The sequence below is a fragment of the Rhinolophus ferrumequinum genome, chromosome 15 (assembly GCF_004115265.2).
Source record: "Rhinolophus ferrumequinum isolate MPI-CBG mRhiFer1 chromosome 15, mRhiFer1_v1.p, whole genome shotgun sequence".
Taxonomy (NCBI): domain Eukaryota; kingdom Metazoa; phylum Chordata; class Mammalia; order Chiroptera; family Rhinolophidae; genus Rhinolophus; species Rhinolophus ferrumequinum.
The window spans coordinates 9,360,509-9,375,344 of record NC_046298.1 but is presented as its reverse complement, the minus strand read 5'-3'; the positions used below and the strand labels follow the sequence as shown (position 1 = coordinate 9,375,344).

Genomic DNA, 14,836 nt, shown 5'->3' with positions numbered 1-14,836 from the left:
GATGGAAATATTTTAGCCTTTCGAGCCATGCAGCCTCTGTTGTAACTTCTCACCTCTGCTGTCGCACAAAAGCAGCCGTGGACAGTATGTAAATGAATGTACCTGTGTTCCAGTAAAACATGAATGATACACATAGAGGGAGGGGTAAGTGTGGCTCACGGACTGTAGTTTGCCAACCACTGGCTCTAGGAGACAATGCCATCTGTCCCTGGGTGGCTTTGCACATGACGTGGTTTTCCGTTAGGTATAATAGCTATGTGAGGCTTCTGCTTTGGACTTTTCAAAAAAGTCAGGCAGGTGTCCTGGCCCATCATGTGTAACCGCTTTGATGGGAACTATAAGTATTAACATTTTAGAGAAGCTTTCTGGCAGGACTGGGGCTTCGTCTACCAGGAGAGTATTCAGCGTCAGTATATAAAAACATGGAAGTCTGTTACTAAAATCCTAAAACTTGAGAATCCGTGAAGAGGGCATAGTGTGGACTTTGGAGTCAAGTGGGCTGGGATGTTAGCTGTGACTCACCAGCCCTTACCTGTTTGACCTGGCTGTTGGCTTTGGATTTCCCCTGCAGCAGACCCTGAGACAAGGGTTCCCATGCCAGTAGTTCATACGGGAAGTGTTCCAGGAAACGCTGGCAGCTGGTGAGGCTGCGAGATGGAGAAGGGAGGCGGCTAGTAAAGGGTTTGTTAGGCAGTAGGTTACAGTCGGGGTGACGGGCTGGATCCCCTGGGGTCCTCTGGGATCCAGCCCAGCACGCATCGTGCCTCCTGAGAACTGAGGAGCTGAGTGTTTATACACCAGGTCCCGTAAATGGTAGGTTGAGGGCTCCTTCTGGGGCACAAAGTCCCCTCGTGCAGCCGGAGTGAGTCCTCAGGCAATGAAATGCAGAAACTGGCAGCCGGCACTGCGGGGCCAAGACCTACGGGGGCCACAGCGCTGGCCAGGATCTCAGAGCAGCCGAAAGTGAGAAGAACAACAGGCCCTGTTCTGTAGGATGTTAAGATAAGTGAGATGGTACGTCAGGGGTTTTCCACAAAGTGTTCAGTCGGTGTTATGTGCTGTTGTCATTTTCTCACGTTGTGCAGTTACTGTTATTTAAAGGGAAAGTAAGTGTGGAGCCAGGGGATGACTGTCAGACTGAGGGTCCGTTGCTTGCAGTCATCTGAGCAGCACTTCCATCTCCTTGGTGCTAGAGGCCTGTTGGCGCTGCCGGCGGGGCCGCTGCCCCTTTGCACACCAGGATTTCTCTGTCCCTGTCCTGCGCGGCCGGGACGGCCCGGTGCTGAGTGGTCCTGTTTCTCTTTCAGCGGTCAGAGAGCATTAGACCTGCACTGAATAGTCCTGTGGAAAGGCCAAACGGCGAGCAGGAGGAGGGAGAGACTTCTGCTCAGGTAAGGTCGACCTGCCAGAACAGTGCGGTACCTGGCGGTGGCTACAGTCCTGGCTCTGACGTTTGTGGGGCCCAGGGCAAGAGTGTAAAAGAAGGCTGGATGCCATATGTGCCTCGATACTGCAGGTGAACACACCAAACTGTGCCGATGGCGTGGCCTGCATTTCCACCCAGGGCCTGCAGCCCACTCCCTGGGGATTGCCCTCCGGACCTGGAGGAGAAAGGGGTCATGCTCCCCCGGGCCAGCTCTGCCACCTTGAGCTTGAGTGGTAGCACGAGGAAGGGCAGAATGAAGCTGGCCATAGGACGCAGGGGGACTGGATTCATGCTCCCCAGAGGGGCACTGACCGGGGCTCAGCTCTCTAGAGCTGAAACTGTAGTTATCCTCCCCCATTTCACCTGTCCCACTTGGCAGTTCCAGGTGTTTCCACGCATTTCACAAAAACAAGACACCTGAGTGGGTGAGGGGGTGCGAGAAGTGTGGCTGTCTTGGGAAGCAAATCTGCCTGGATATCCACTTTGTGGGACTTGGGAAACAGTAAAAATGCCTGAGACCTTTGTAATTCTGTTGCTGAGTTCAGTTTTTGATATCCAGATTCATAATTGGGTTGAGCGTTTGTAAAATGGTGCTTGGCTTCTGATAGGTTCCTGTTTGCATTTCCAGGGTTTTGCATAGCTGGCTTAGCTTAGGTTTGAGTGCCAGACTGGCTTGGGGGCATCGCTGGGTATAGCACGTTTGATTCCTATCTTGCTTCCCCCAACCCTGTTTTTAGAGTTAGTATGAAGATTCCTGAATTTTTCTGGTTGTTTTCTAACGTAGTGGAGTACTTGTTTGACGAGGAAGCTTACCATATAACATTTTTGGCGTTCTCAGGAAATAAAAAGTCCTTGGATGACAGTCAGTTAATAAAAACCTCAATTTAGTGCAGTCATCACCTCAGCTCTGCTCACCACTTAATTCAGTCTCTCCCGGCCCCAGCTCCGCCTGCATCAGCCTGAGGGGGGCTGCTGTTTCCTTCCTCCATCTCCTCCTGCACTCACCACCTGTTCTTCTCAGCCTCCAGTAGGGTCAGCCTTAGGAAGAGAGAGGGTTAGGATGGGCCTTGTGACCCCCGGGTGTGTATGTGTGCGCGTGCGTGCGTCTGTGTACGCACGTGTGTTTTACAGTTGTCATCTTAGAGATCTTGCCCATCTAGCACCAGAATTCTCGACTACACTTCTTTTGAACTCGGACTGGCTATTTGTGACCACCCCTACCTTCATGGGGGGCACATCCCCCTCCAAGTGGTTTCTTGGGCAGAGTCTGTCTCAGCAGCCTCAGGCAGGTTCCCTCCAGCCGGACCCAGGCCTGCTCCCCAGGACACACACGGCCGTGTCTCACAGTCAGTGGAATCCGACTTGCTCTCATTGCAGCCTTTTGTTAATCAGCTACAAGCCACTTTCTTTCTCTTAGATTTCTTAGGTGTGTGTTAGTCACCAGTTCCCGTGTCCCCCAGCCTTCAGGGACTATGAGTCAGAGGCCACATGGTTCTCTTGATGTCCCCTCACCTGCGTGGCTGAAGGGAGGAGGAGGTGATGAGGGGGATGATGGAAAGGTGCCTACACTGGGAACCCCTAAAAACAGGCCTTTCTCTCAGCCTTTTCTACCTGAACTCTGCCGTTGCCTAGGACTGTGCTGACCTGGCCAGCTGGCTCTGCGTGGTGGCACGAGCACAGATGGTTGGGCGTCTGCCTAAGCATGTGGGGCCCCCGGGCATTGTGTTGGCCTTTGAGCTTCAGCCAAAATGGAAATAATCCCATTTAATAACCTGTTACACAGGGAACCACATGATCTTATATGTATTTCAAAAAGGATCTTTAGTATTTGCCTTTTTTATCTGCTTGACTGTTTTCAGAGTCAGGTGAGGATATCAAATTTATGTGGTAAATGTGATAAGACTTGTTTAAATTTTAGAGCACTTAGAAGAATTGAACTGAAAATTCCCAGAATATAAACTAGCGGTTAACTTGATTATTTTCTAAGAGTGCAGTCTTGGGGTGCGTGTGTTTTTCGGACAGGTAATCATTTACCTATTCTACTGACATTGAACATCTACTGTCAGCCGGGTTCTGTTCTTAGTGGTGCCCAAGCCCAGTGTGGCGGCCTGCCCGCCAGGACCCACTTCTGCCATCACACATGCGCTCGTGGGTCCCTGCCTGGCAGCAGGCCTCTCTTTGGGTCCAGAAGAACACTGGTTGGTTGGGACACTCAGGCCAGGCGGGCTCTGCCCGGGAGGGCAGCCTGTGCTCACGTGGCCCCTGCTTCCTCCGTGTCCAGACGGAGCGTGTGCCTCTGGACGTCAGCCCTCGGCTGGAAGAGGCGCTGGACTTCAGCGAGCTGGAGGCAGAGCCCAGTGAGGGGGAAGACTTCGAGGCTCGGGGGAGCCGCTTCTCCAAGTCCGCCGATGAGAGACAGCGCATGTTAGTCCAGCGCAAGGATGACCTCCTGCAGCAAGCTCGGAAGTAAGTTGGTTCTACAAACGGTGCTGGCATAAGTCTCAGGTCAGAACCCAGTGGTCTGGAGGCCCTTGTCATGTCAGGCCCATAGCACGTCTTTATACAGATGCCAACATTGAAAAACAATTCCTTTCACCTGAAAGTTGATTTCAAACCTCTCTTGAAAAAGCAGAGCATCTGGTAATACTGGGCCCAGCGAGGAGTTTCTGGAGGCTGGTACTGTCGCCCGTCTTCTGTGGGCATCTTCAGCCACACGTGCATGGACAGCCCTCGTGCCAGCGTGTTCTGAGGCCTTTATGTTATTCTAATTCTCTTGACACCTCTAAGCGGGAGCACTGTAAATATACCCATTTGACAGACTTAAAACTGAAGAAACTGAGGCCTAGAGAAGTCCAGCCCCCAAGCCCTGCCACTTGGCCACTCCGCCTGGCAGCCCAGCGTTGGGAGCGCAGCCTGTGCATCTGTGTGCCACAACCCCCCGGAGCACGTGGCTGGGCAGGGGCTTTTTATTTAAACTTTTGGGGACAGGGCCAGTATTGTGTTTATACGGCCGATCTTGTGAGTGGGGACTTTGTGCTGCGCGGCCGTGCAGGGAGGGGACAGCCAGCGCAGAGGGAGGAGCTGAACAGCCATGTGACGAGCCTCCCTGGTACAGAGAACGTTCGCTGCTCTGTTCAGCGATGGGATGGTGCTCGGTGACCGCTTCATAGGTGCCTGGAGTATGGGGAGATTAAAAAGAAACATACACTGTATGTTTCTGTATGTATATGTTCCAGAACTTCCCTTATCTCTCATGTAAATCCTTTGGGTTTTTGTTCAAGGCGTTTCTTGAACAGAACTTCAGAAGATGACTCAGCCTCGGAGAGCTGCCTCCCCTCAGAAGGAACGGCCTCTGACCCCATGACCCTGCGTCGAAGGATGCTGGCTGCGGCTGCTGAACGGAGACTCCAGAAGCAGCAGACCTCCTAGCGCTTCCTGGCCTTCCTCAGCGCCTCGCCTCCCGAGCGGAGCGTGTGCCCCCCGGAAGAGGCCCGGCCCCGTTCCGCCTGCTGTGTGAGAAGTGGGCCTGACTGCATTGCCGCTGTATAAAGCATGTGGTCTTAATAGTGTTTGGACAGCTGACAAATTTAATCCTTTTTTGTAATACTTTCTATGTGACACTTCTTTTCCCTTTAGAAACAGTGCACATTTTAACTCTAGGCATGATCTCTTCTGGCATCGACCAGACTTCCTAGGGTGGGGGAAGGTCAAGAGGAAGTGGGCAGCCAGAGGCCCTGAAGCCAGCAGCTTCGATTATTGCTTTATACTTAAGTCCCAACAAATGCTGGTGTCTTAGCTCCAAGTCCTGCAGGAAGTGAGCGGGGAGGAAGCAGGATTCACACAGAACAGCTTGCAGACGTGCAGCAGGAGCCTGACTCCACACCATTGGACAGTGTCTCTTGTCAAACTGCTGCTCTGACTGTGAGGCCGGACCCATGGGCTCCGGGCCGGCTGGGCCGCAAGGCGTCTTGGAAAACAACTCGGTTTGTTACCTGGCGTGGCCCGGGGCTGTAGAGTGTGAGCAGGTGACCCATTGTGTCCCGGTCCCTCTGGGACTTAGCAGAGCTGGCTTCATACCTGTTAACGCAGTGCTCCTGCATCTCACGGGTTTAGCCTGGATGTCTGTCCTCTCAGCATTTCGTGACCCCCTGGACATGGGGGAAGATCAGCACTGAAAGGGTTGAGCAGCCAGTTTTGGTTTCTGGTTTGAGTACCTTGGTCAGGCAAATTAGGCAATCCCAAAGGCTGGGAGCGTGGTCCTTAGAGAAAATGTGGCCCTTCTAAGATGGGAGAGGAAAGTTTGGAGGACTTTATTGAAGAAACAAAAGATATCTTTTGTATCTTCCCTGGAGCCATTCATTTTCATAACTTTGTTCCTGTTGGTTTAATTAAACATAGGAAGGTTAAGATGTTGAGTCCGCCTGCCTTGGAGTAGACCCAGGGCCTGACCCTTTTCAAATTCTTCACACATTTAACTTTAAGGATTTGAAACACGCAATCGTAGGTTCATAGTTCAGTTTTTTATGTCCTGTTGGATTAAGTTTTTTTTTTTTTAATATTTCAAAGCAGAATTTTATGGTAGTCCCTTTTGGGGAGAATCCAGTATTATCTAAAATTATTGGCAAAGTTAAATGTATTTTACATAACTGAAAGTTTTTAGAATGTCAAAAAGTAATTGAAAAAAGTGATAAGTAAATGTTTAGGCCAAGATAATTTATTTCAATAAGTCTTTCAAAAGCCTTACCTTGAAATGCTGTTAGTAAATTTCTGTGATTTTTTTTTTTAAATGTGTTTTGTTTTGCTGAGAGCATAGGTATTTGTTTTTATTGTAAAATAGTAATAATAATAAAAAGCAAACTCTTCTGGTGTGTTGTGTGTGGTTGGAAGCTAACGCAGCTTTTTCAGAGGAGCCAATGTTCGATCCCATTTTGATGTGTGTACCACTTTGGGTGATGGGTTTTTTTCCATCCTTATACTTGCATGTTGTACACGGTAAAGATGACACTATTCTATATATTCTTATGTTTCAGACGTGTGAAAAGAGACAATTATTTGCAGTCAACTTTAGAAGGTCTTGAGACATTGGAATATAGCAGTATAATAGTGACCAAAGTGGAGACACGCCTCACAATGACCAAGAAGAGAAGTCCTAAATTCACTGTTAGATTTTGCACCTGGATAGTTAAATATTCTGGGCCCTGTCTTCTCGTGGCTTTTGTCACTTGTGGGCATCTGGGATGCTAAGGGCAGTGGCGGGAGCTAGACCAGTGTCCCAACACGGGGTGGGTCCCTAGCTCATGACTGCTTTCCCTAGTCTCCAGGGCCAGGGAACCTGTTCCTGTTCTCAGCGCCTGTAGCCCAGAGCTGAGGCCATGCCGCTGGCTCAGGTTTGTAAACGGAGAACAAGCAGTGGCCAGGCGCTCTGTTGAATGGTGGTTGAGTTGCCTTCTTGGAAGTAGTCTATGTCACTCCATTTTCTTATCAGCCCTGTTTTGTTGACATCTTGGGTTCTCCACAGTTTGTTTTTTTACCCCCCCAATTTTGAGGCTTTTATGTACCGTAGAGAATGATGGTCCATCATTTCCTTGTGTTGATAGAAATCTTAGGTTCCATGGTGTTCACTTGGACCTGATTTTCCACTTGAGCTGTGTAGACAACATGCTGTTTAATCTTTAGCCCGTGGTCCTCTCTGGGTGTGACTTTCCCCACTCCGGGGAAGGAAGCTGAGAGCTATGCTGAAGCAGGCCACAGCAGGCGAAAGGAGCCTAGCCCAGGAGCTTGTCATGGGGTTGAAGGCCCTCCATCTGGACGCCTCCCTCCATCTCATCGCCTTGCTTTCTGTTAGGTTAGAAGTGTTTCATTAGAGTCACCTGTGGGGCTTTCAGAACCCGTGATAACATGAGTTCTGCCGCCTCCTCCTCGTTCTAATTGAATTGGTCTCTCCCTGCGTCCTTCCCAAAACAACGCTTCCTAACTTGAATTTTAAAGAAGATAAGGCAAAGAAAGTTCTGTTGGTTTGATCTGCAACACTCATTTGAAAGTTGGGAAAGAACCTGCTAGAATATGGCTCATTTGTAGTGAATTTCAGGTGTGCTGTATGTCGACAGTCACGGGCATCCTGTAGCCTTGCATCTGCCTGCTGGTTTGCCCCCCAGACCGGCCTGAAGTCAAGCTGTGGCCAGGAGTGTAACCTTCCCATGAACAGGTGGTAATGAACCTCCTGCTGCAGATAAGGTGGGGCGAGCGGAGCTGTTGGGAAAAGCCCTGAGAGAGGTGTGGCATGGCCGCCTAGCGGGCTTGTCCTGGCTGGGAGGTTCCAGGGGTGCCCCGATCTGTTAGGTCTTTATAACAGGAGGGAGCTAGTCTCTTGTTACCCTGTGGTCTCTGCAGCAGTATCATCCTCTACCCCCACCCAACCCCCACTAGACTCAAAAGACCACTGGAATTGCCAAGGGGAGGTCTCCCTGGGCTGCTCAGTCCCATCTGTTGGGGGGTGGAGAGATGCCCGCGAGCTGACCTCCGCGGCCCTCTCGTCTCCCTGGATGGCACAAGGTGGCACTTGACTACGTGGCTGATACGAGGTCCATGGACGCAATGCAAGGACTTGGGTGGGCTGTGTTCCCTCCAGACCACAGTCTCAACCGATTGCTAGTTATTACAGAAAGACCTGGCAACCTAGGGGGCAGATAGTGAGACCTGCAGCCTGGCAGAGACAAGAATCGGACTCCGTGTGCCAAGCCGTGCTGGTCTCCGTTAACCTTTGTGTTCATTCAGCCTGCAGGGCCTTCCTGGCATCCAGGTGCAGCAGCGGAGGCTTTCAAATATGTTCAAGTGAATAGGTGTGACCCCTTGGGTGCAGAGGGCCCAGGCAATTTGGCCTCGTTCTTGGGGCCACCCGTTCTACTGGGGTGGAACCACTGGGAACAGAAGAAACAGTATTATCAGGACATTTGGGATTACCCACCCTCCCTTTATTTTTTGCTTTTCCAATCCTCAGTTCCACCCTACTCTCAAAAACAAGCAACCAGGGAGAAAGAGGGCATCTGCGGGCAGGCTGTCCCTTTCCTCTGAACTCCCTGCTCCCAGGCGACTGCTCCCCTGGCTCCCCTAGATGGCAGCAACGAGAGGGGACATGGAGAAGGTCCTGCGAGGGGATTCTTTCTATGGCACCTACAGCCCTGTCACCAGCCTCCCAGTGTCTGTGGCCCAAATCCCTCCTTCCCTTTCCTGTCAGAACGAAGCCCAAGGGTGAGAGACTCAGGAATACAGACAAACATTCTCTTTATTGAGCTACACATGAATTTTCCATTAGAGAAGTAGACTGGCAGTGTGTAAGATACCACAGAAACCTCACCGATTGGGAATAGAAAGGCTTAGAAAGACCCGTGGGCTTTTTTTTTTTTCTTTTTTCCTATTTTTCAAGTTTTTTTTTCTGTATTTTTAATTTTGTGTGTGTTTTGTCTTTTTGCCTCCTCTTTATCTGAAATGGCTGTGACTTGGTCTTCTTCAGCAAATATTAAGTCTTAAAAGTGAAACCGTGAAGAGGTTTGGGGTTTGGATACGAGTCAAAGTAGAAATGACATAGGACTGGTCATGAAAACTGGCTTTCATGTAAACACTACATTCCATCTTTTTTTTTTTTTAATTTTTTTTTTTGTGGTTTTCTTTTTTTCCATCTTGTGGTATTTAAAAAATTTTTTTGTTCTTTTTGTCTGCAGCACAAACATCCCCACATGAGAAAGAGCGAACACAGGTCACTGCAACAAAGGAAAAGGTGGAGAGGACTCACACACACAAGAGGGGGCATCCATCTGAGAGACTGAGAAGCAAAACGGTCAAAGGAAAAAACCACAACCCCGATTCCCAAAGACTAGGAAAGCTGATCTGGTATGCAGTACACAGTGCTCATCAGCACACAAATTAAACAAAAACTAAACAGTTGAAAAGAAATTATAAAGGGATTCTGTAGACGGGGTGTTGGCAGGAAACTTGTTTTCTATAGGGCTCATTTATACACATGATTGGTATTCTTTTTGGTAGCTACGGGCCAGTGAGAGCTGTGCTTTTTCTATATAAACCTGGAATGAGCGTGTGGTTGGAGTGGCTGGGGTGGGGCAGGAGGTGTGGGTGGCGTGGGGCACAGAAGTACCCCACAATGTTCTGGAAAGCATGGCCAGCCTGAGCACATCTGGGAACTGGGCGCAGACAGGCCTGGCACCTGCAGGGGTGCTGGGGGCCCTGCCACAGGTGGGGGAGAAGGGCACAGGTGCAGATATATGTTTCTTTATTCCAAAAAACAAAGTAATATGGATGTAATGGTGAGTTTTCCATTTTCCTTTTTTTAAGCTACAAAGCACATGAGAAATGTTCTTTTTTTTCCTTTCAAATCCTAAATGTGAAGACTCAACTAAAACCGGATTCTACAGCATTCTACAGAAATACACAGCCGTCAGTCACTCTGGGGTCGTAGGTTAGACAGGGGATTGATACAGAAAGGCTGTGTGTCTTACAAAGGCCAAAAGGTCATGCTACCAGGAGGTCAACGTCAACAGCAAAGAGTCCGTGAAGCAGTCTGTAGAGAGAGAGATAAGGGGGTCCAGTCTGACCAGTTTCTTTGAGTTTAAAAACCAACCAACCAACCAACCAACAAACCCTAGCATATTTTCCATCATGTCGGGGTGAGGTGAGACGGGGCAGCATCATAGGAAGGATCGGGTCCCCAAGGGAAGCCCAGCCCAGGCCACTGGGAGGCCTCATCCGTGAGCCCCTGACCACGTCAGGTCTGCAGAACCAGCCCTCCCGTGGCCACTCCTGTCCCCTTCTCTCCATCTCTCTCCCCTTCTTCCCTGGTGCCCTCCTGGAGGTAGGGGCTTCACTTCACAGGTGAATTTGAGCCCTGGTCTGCATGTCCCCTCTACTCGCTGCTTTCAGAAAGCAGACCAAGTCTCCCTTTTCCGACTCTTGCCTTGTTGACATGAATAAAGAAAACTCAGGAGACAGTGGATTGGTCGGAGCAATGATTCTTCTAAATTCTTGAAATTAGCAACCACCACCACCCAAAAGAGTAGCGTCCTTCATTTTTCTGTTGTTTTTTCGGGGTATAGGGCAGGGAGATATATAGGATATTGGCCATTTATTAAAGGGTTTTGGAATATGCACAGAGCAGGACAGAACTGAGTATACGCTGCCTCAGTGGTAGAAGCAGAGACAGGCTGGACCAATGCCAGGCCTTTCTTTGCCCCCCCTGCTCAGAGGTGGGTCTCAGTAAAATCACGTGGCTGTTCTTAAAAGGATGGTCTCCCAAATTAGGACTCCCATCACAACGTGTGTGTGTGTGTGTGTGTGTGTGTGTGTGTGTGTGTGTGTGTACGTGCACACACGTGCTCATGTGCTGTCCCAGGAAAACCTTGATCTATGGGGTGGTGGTCAGTTCTGTCCCAAGCTCTCTAATACAAACTAAAAAGAATTTTTTAATATAGATTTGTATATATATATAAGGTTTTGTTATGCCTTTTTAAAGTTTATTTACCAACTTGTATTTGTTGGCGTGTGTGTGTGTGTGTGTGTGTGTGTGTGTGTGTGTACACGCTTTTCTGTGAGTGCTGGAATCATTACCAAATAGGTTGCTACACACGACAAGACGTCAGTACAAGCCGCAGCCCCGCAGGTTGTTGGCAATGATGATGTCAGTGACCGCGTCGAATACCACCTGGATGTTATTCGTGTCTGTGGCACAAGTCATGTGACAATAGATTTCTTTGTTGGGTGAGCGGTTTTTGCTTTCAAATTGTGCTTGGATGTAGGCGGCTGCATCTTCATAGGTGTTGGGGCCTGTAACGACACAGAAGGAGAGAGGAGAGGCCCAGGTGAGAGCGGGACGGAGCGGCTTGGGGAGAGCAAGGTGAGATGGGGCCGTGGTGTGTTGCGGGACGCAGGTGAGACATGCCGGGAGCAGAGGGGGCCACAGTCAGGCTGTCCTCCTAGGCGTAGTCGCATTTTCCATCAAAAACCCCACGCGGTTTAGCATTTGGCCGCCTTCTGACTTTTCAAGGTCCTTGACTCTGTTTTCACACTGGATCGACCCAGGAGCCCTGGGAGGACAACGAGCACGGAAGGTCCCTTTTGCTCTCTCGGTGAGCATCCTGTGGCCAGGCCGGGTCTGCCATTCACAGCTGTCACCCTGCTCTAAACCAGTCCTGCTGCTTCTGATAAAGCAAGACAGGGACATCTGAGGAAGAGCTCCCGGGAGGGTGGGACCCAGAGCAAGCTGGACCTGCACTTCTCCTCCCCGGGTGGCTCCCTCTAACGAGAAGCCACTTGGCAGGGCTGGGAGCGGCCCTACGCAGTCCCAGTTCTTGGGTGAATGGCCAGGACTTGGGGCACTGGTATCCCCTGGGTGGGAGTTTAAGGGGTTAGCAGTGTGGGTAATACCAACTGGGCGCCACTTCCCCTCCGCCCCCCCCCCCCGCCCCCAGTTCCTTGGCTGTCCCCTTGATCCTGGCTGGGTCCTGGTGGGGATACCTGTGGACAGTTTTCCAATCAGCGGCACCCCCAAGGCCCTTTGGCTCCGCCTTGTACACAGCTTTCAATTACCACAAAATATGGATCGACACAGAATTGCCTAAAACCCATCAAAGGAAGGTGCCCCATTTTCCTCAGTGCCACTAGGATCTGGGCAGCACGGAAATGATACATTCCGATTTTAAGGGTGTGGGACAATAATATTTGCCCTGCCCTGCCCCATTCTCCAGTTGTGTGTGAGCCACATGGGGAGGCTGGGACTCGGGCCGCTGGAAGGCTTTCTGCAGCCAGATCAGCAAATGTGAGAGGATCAGGAGAAGCGGGTGGGCTTCTGGGCGGAAACCAGCTCCATGCAGCCCACTGGCCGGGCACCAACAGCAGAAGTGCACTCAGCGGTGAGTCCACAGTGAGTGGCAGCTCGCAGACTAGACCCAGCACCAGAGTGGATGCCATCAAGAAGCTTTCTGTACCCAGAGTGTCAAGACAGGCACTGATAGAGGTGAAAAGTGCCTGGGAGTGACTCGGGAATGCCTCCTGAGTGTCTGCTGAGTCTGCGCCCATAACAGCCTGGCAGGCGCTTAGACCTCACCCTGGCCCCGGCCTGTCTCCTGCCCCTTCCGCCTGTTTCATGTCTCCGCAGGCCTTGGCACTGCATGGGGCACTGGTGACCATTTGTCATCCGTCCTGGTAGTATCTGAACTCAACAACAGCGTGGTGTCGGACCCCTCGGGGGTCCTGGGGAACTGAGATGTTTCCCACATTCTGACCCACTTTCTCGGGAGGCATTCAAGGCCTAGTGCTGCACAGCAGTGAGACTGATACTCCCTGGGCCGGTCCCAAATTGGACTCCAGTGGGGCCGGATCCCTGGGGACAAGGAAGAGCCTGAGTGAGGGTGGCACTGGCCTCAGAAGGCCTGCCAGCGCTTACGGCTATTGAAAGCCACCTGGTCACAACCACCCATCTGGTTCTGCGTACCTGAGTCGGTCCTTCAGGGCCCTTGCCGAGGCTGGGAGAGGTCTGCCGCCCAGCTCTGCCCGCAGGTGGGGCTCTTCTCGGCCCGGGGATTTTGGGGCCTGTCCTGTACCTCTTGGGCTTGCTCCACCATGCAGAGTGCACCCCCTCCATGGCCAGTTCCCCCTTCCTTGGTTTCCATCCTCTGAGTATTATTCATTCAGCCATGGACAGTGGTAGGTAGACCTGGCCCCGGGCTCTGTTCTCTCCACCCATCCCTGTGGCCACCCCATACCGTAAGCATTATTGTATCTACTACGGCACCCAGATGAAAAACGAGGCACAGGGGATTAGCTTGCCCAAAGTTGCAGGTGGTCTGGCCCCAGAGGCTGCCCTGGCCCACCTGCCTGCTGGAGACTGGGCTCCTGATGGCTGTCATGCCCCATCCCCATCTCCGTGCACCCCGGGACCCAGTGACAAGCAGCATGGAGTATCAGTGAGGAGATAGGCGGGCTCAGAATAAGCCAATGGGCCCTTCCACACCCAAAGGGAGGGAGGGCTGACTCTTCTCAGCAGTGGAGAATGATTGATGGGCCAGCAACCTTCTCTTCTGGAACCTGGCGGGGGTTTGGGGACCCGTGTAGCCCTAGGAGCTGAGCCCATACTCTCTCTGGGGCTGTGAGTGAATGGGTTCCTGGCTGAGCCAAGCTATGACACATCCTGCTCTGTTGTAGGGTCCTGGTCTCTGTTTTCAGCATGCAAAGGGGCCCCTAGAGGCTGCCCAGTCCGCAGAGGGACCAAGGCTGGGCTCTGGCAGCCTGCCAGCACCTCTGTAGCCTTTAGCAGCAGCCCAGGGCCGGGCACTTCTACAGCAGCCCCCTCCCTGAGCAGTCAGGCAGCCGGACACCCCATCCACCCATACAGAAAAGAGCTCCGTTGTGGGGGTCTGGGACCAGAGCGGAGGCGAAGTCCCTAAGGAGGTGGAAGAGAGGCAGCAGGCAGGGAAGGGGGAGGCTTGCAGAGAGTTGGAGTGATTTGATAAGGGGACAAATCCAGGGGTGTTGGAAGAGGGGGAGAAAGCAGGCATGATGGCCGAGGGGGTGGAAGGATGGCTGGGCATAGGCAGGGATGCTGCTCACAGTGCCCCACTCGCAGCCCACGTGCCCACACGTGCAGACCAAGGTGCTACATGACCCGGTAGCCACCCAGGATGATCAGGGAGAAAAGGGAAGGGCAACCTGTGGTCCTGTCCTGCCTCCTCTGCCGTGTCACTCCCAAGTCACCCGGTCACAAAACATACGGATCAGAGGCTCCATTTCCCACCACAACCAGGGCTGTGTCCTGGGAAGGGCCAAACCTGGTCACACCCTGGTGTTTTCCTCTGCACCCCGGCCAGACCCATGCAGTGGCACCCTGCCCGCCAGCTGGGCTGGCCCGGCAGCCTGTTCCCTGAGCCACAGGCAGCAAGCAGCTTTGGTTCGTGCCTCTGGAGGCGACGCAGGTCCCTGGCAGGGGTGCGGATTCCTCCTGCACAGGGCTGCCGTGACACCCACCTGTGTACTCAGGAAAGCAGATGGTCAAAGGTGACTTCTTGATCTTCTCACCAAAGAGATCTTTCTTGTTGAGGAAGAGAATGATGGAGGTATCGATGAAGAACTTGTTGTTACAGATGGAGTCGAAGAGCATGAGGGACTCGTGCATGCGGTTCTGTGGCCGCAGGCGGGAGGGGAGAGAGCGAGACAGACAGCCGGAGGGGGACACGGAGACAGGGAGAGAGAAGAGAGAGTTAAGTTTGAGAGAGGACCTGGGCTACGGGGCAGCGCAGGAGGGGCTCCTGTGCCCGTGGCTCCTCTGAAGGCTGAGGGATAGAATTAGATGTCATGTGGAACGCAGCACAGGGCTTCTCATTTCTGGCATTCAGTCTACACCCCTCATCT

General features: G+C 51.9%; 2 protein-coding genes across 2 annotated transcripts in view; one reads left to right on the top strand and one right to left on the bottom strand.

Moving 5' to 3' along the window:
* AMFR (autocrine motility factor receptor) overlaps positions 1-6,288 on the top strand; it is a 32,895-nt gene extending 26,607 nt beyond the window's left edge. The window contains exons 12-14 of the mRNA XM_033128346.1: positions 1,308-1,391; positions 3,708-3,892; positions 4,708-6,288. Of these exons, the coding sequence (XP_032984237.1) occupies positions 1,308-1,391; positions 3,708-3,892; positions 4,708-4,855 (417 nt within the window). The 3' untranslated portion in view covers positions 4,856-6,288. The remainder of the gene's footprint in view (positions 1-1,307; positions 1,392-3,707; positions 3,893-4,707) is intronic.
* A 2,944-nt stretch (positions 6,289-9,232) lies between these two features.
* The window catches only part of GNAO1 (G protein subunit alpha o1), a 149,789-nt gene continuing 144,185 nt past the window's right edge, over positions 9,233-14,836 (bottom strand). Inside the window, exons 7-9 of the mRNA XM_033127275.1 lie at positions 14,453-14,606; positions 11,042-11,257; positions 9,233-9,998 (exon numbers count right to left, since the gene is read on the bottom strand). Coding sequence (XP_032983166.1) covers positions 11,070-11,257; positions 14,453-14,606 — 342 coding nt within the window. The 3' untranslated portion in view covers positions 9,233-9,998; positions 11,042-11,069. The remainder of the gene's footprint in view (positions 9,999-11,041; positions 11,258-14,452; positions 14,607-14,836) is intronic.